The sequence below is a fragment of the Arachis duranensis genome, chromosome 1 (assembly GCF_000817695.3).
Source record: "Arachis duranensis cultivar V14167 chromosome 1, aradu.V14167.gnm2.J7QH, whole genome shotgun sequence".
Lineage (NCBI taxonomy): Eukaryota > Viridiplantae > Streptophyta > Magnoliopsida > Fabales > Fabaceae > Arachis > Arachis duranensis.
Genome location: NC_029772.3, coordinates 18,634,078 through 18,634,602, shown reverse-complemented (window position 1 = coordinate 18,634,602; position 525 = coordinate 18,634,078). Strand labels below are relative to the sequence as shown.

Genomic DNA, 525 nt, shown 5'->3' with positions numbered 1-525 from the left:
AGGTTCGAGATCCGAACCCGAGTTGCAGGTTCACAAGCTCACGGTCTACACGTGTTGCTGCAGGCGCCGCCGGGAAGTGTAAGCGGCTGGAGGAGGTGACGAAGGTCCAGACGGCGGCTGATCTTGATCTTCGTCTGACGCCGATCTTCCTTCAGAAGATCGCCGATTACCGGCGCCGTCCGGGATCGCCGTCGATGACGTCGGAGGAGTCCGTGACGACCACGGCGGAGATTGGAGGAGATCAGTGGGGTCACAGCGGTGAACGGAAAGTTCTCAACCTTTTCATTTGAGAACTCTCTCTCCCTCCCTCTGTTATAAATGATTCATGTTTTTGTGAATCAAATTAAAGGAGCAGAGGTCTCTTTTGTGGTTTACTTTTCTTTTGTTTTCTCTCTGTGTTTTGTTTTGGGGAAGAGGGTTTTTGCTGGGTTTGAGAACTCAGCGAGATTTTGCGAGATACCGGCACACAGGATTTCTCTCTCTACGGAAAAGAGAAAGATGATGGTTCGTCGGTTATCCTTTCTC

The 525-nt window shown here is 50.9% G+C and overlaps 1 protein-coding gene across 1 annotated transcript in view; it reads left to right on the top strand.

Moving 5' to 3' along the window:
- LOC107481389 (LOB domain-containing protein 38-like) overlaps window positions 1-374 on the top strand; it is a 1,274-nt gene extending 900 nt beyond the window's left edge. The window contains 1 exon segment of the mRNA XM_052259437.1: window positions 3-374. Within this exon segment, the coding sequence (XP_052115397.1) occupies window positions 3-290 (288 nt within the window). The 3' untranslated portion in view covers window positions 291-374.
- The last annotated feature ends 151 nt before the right edge of the window (window positions 375-525 follow it).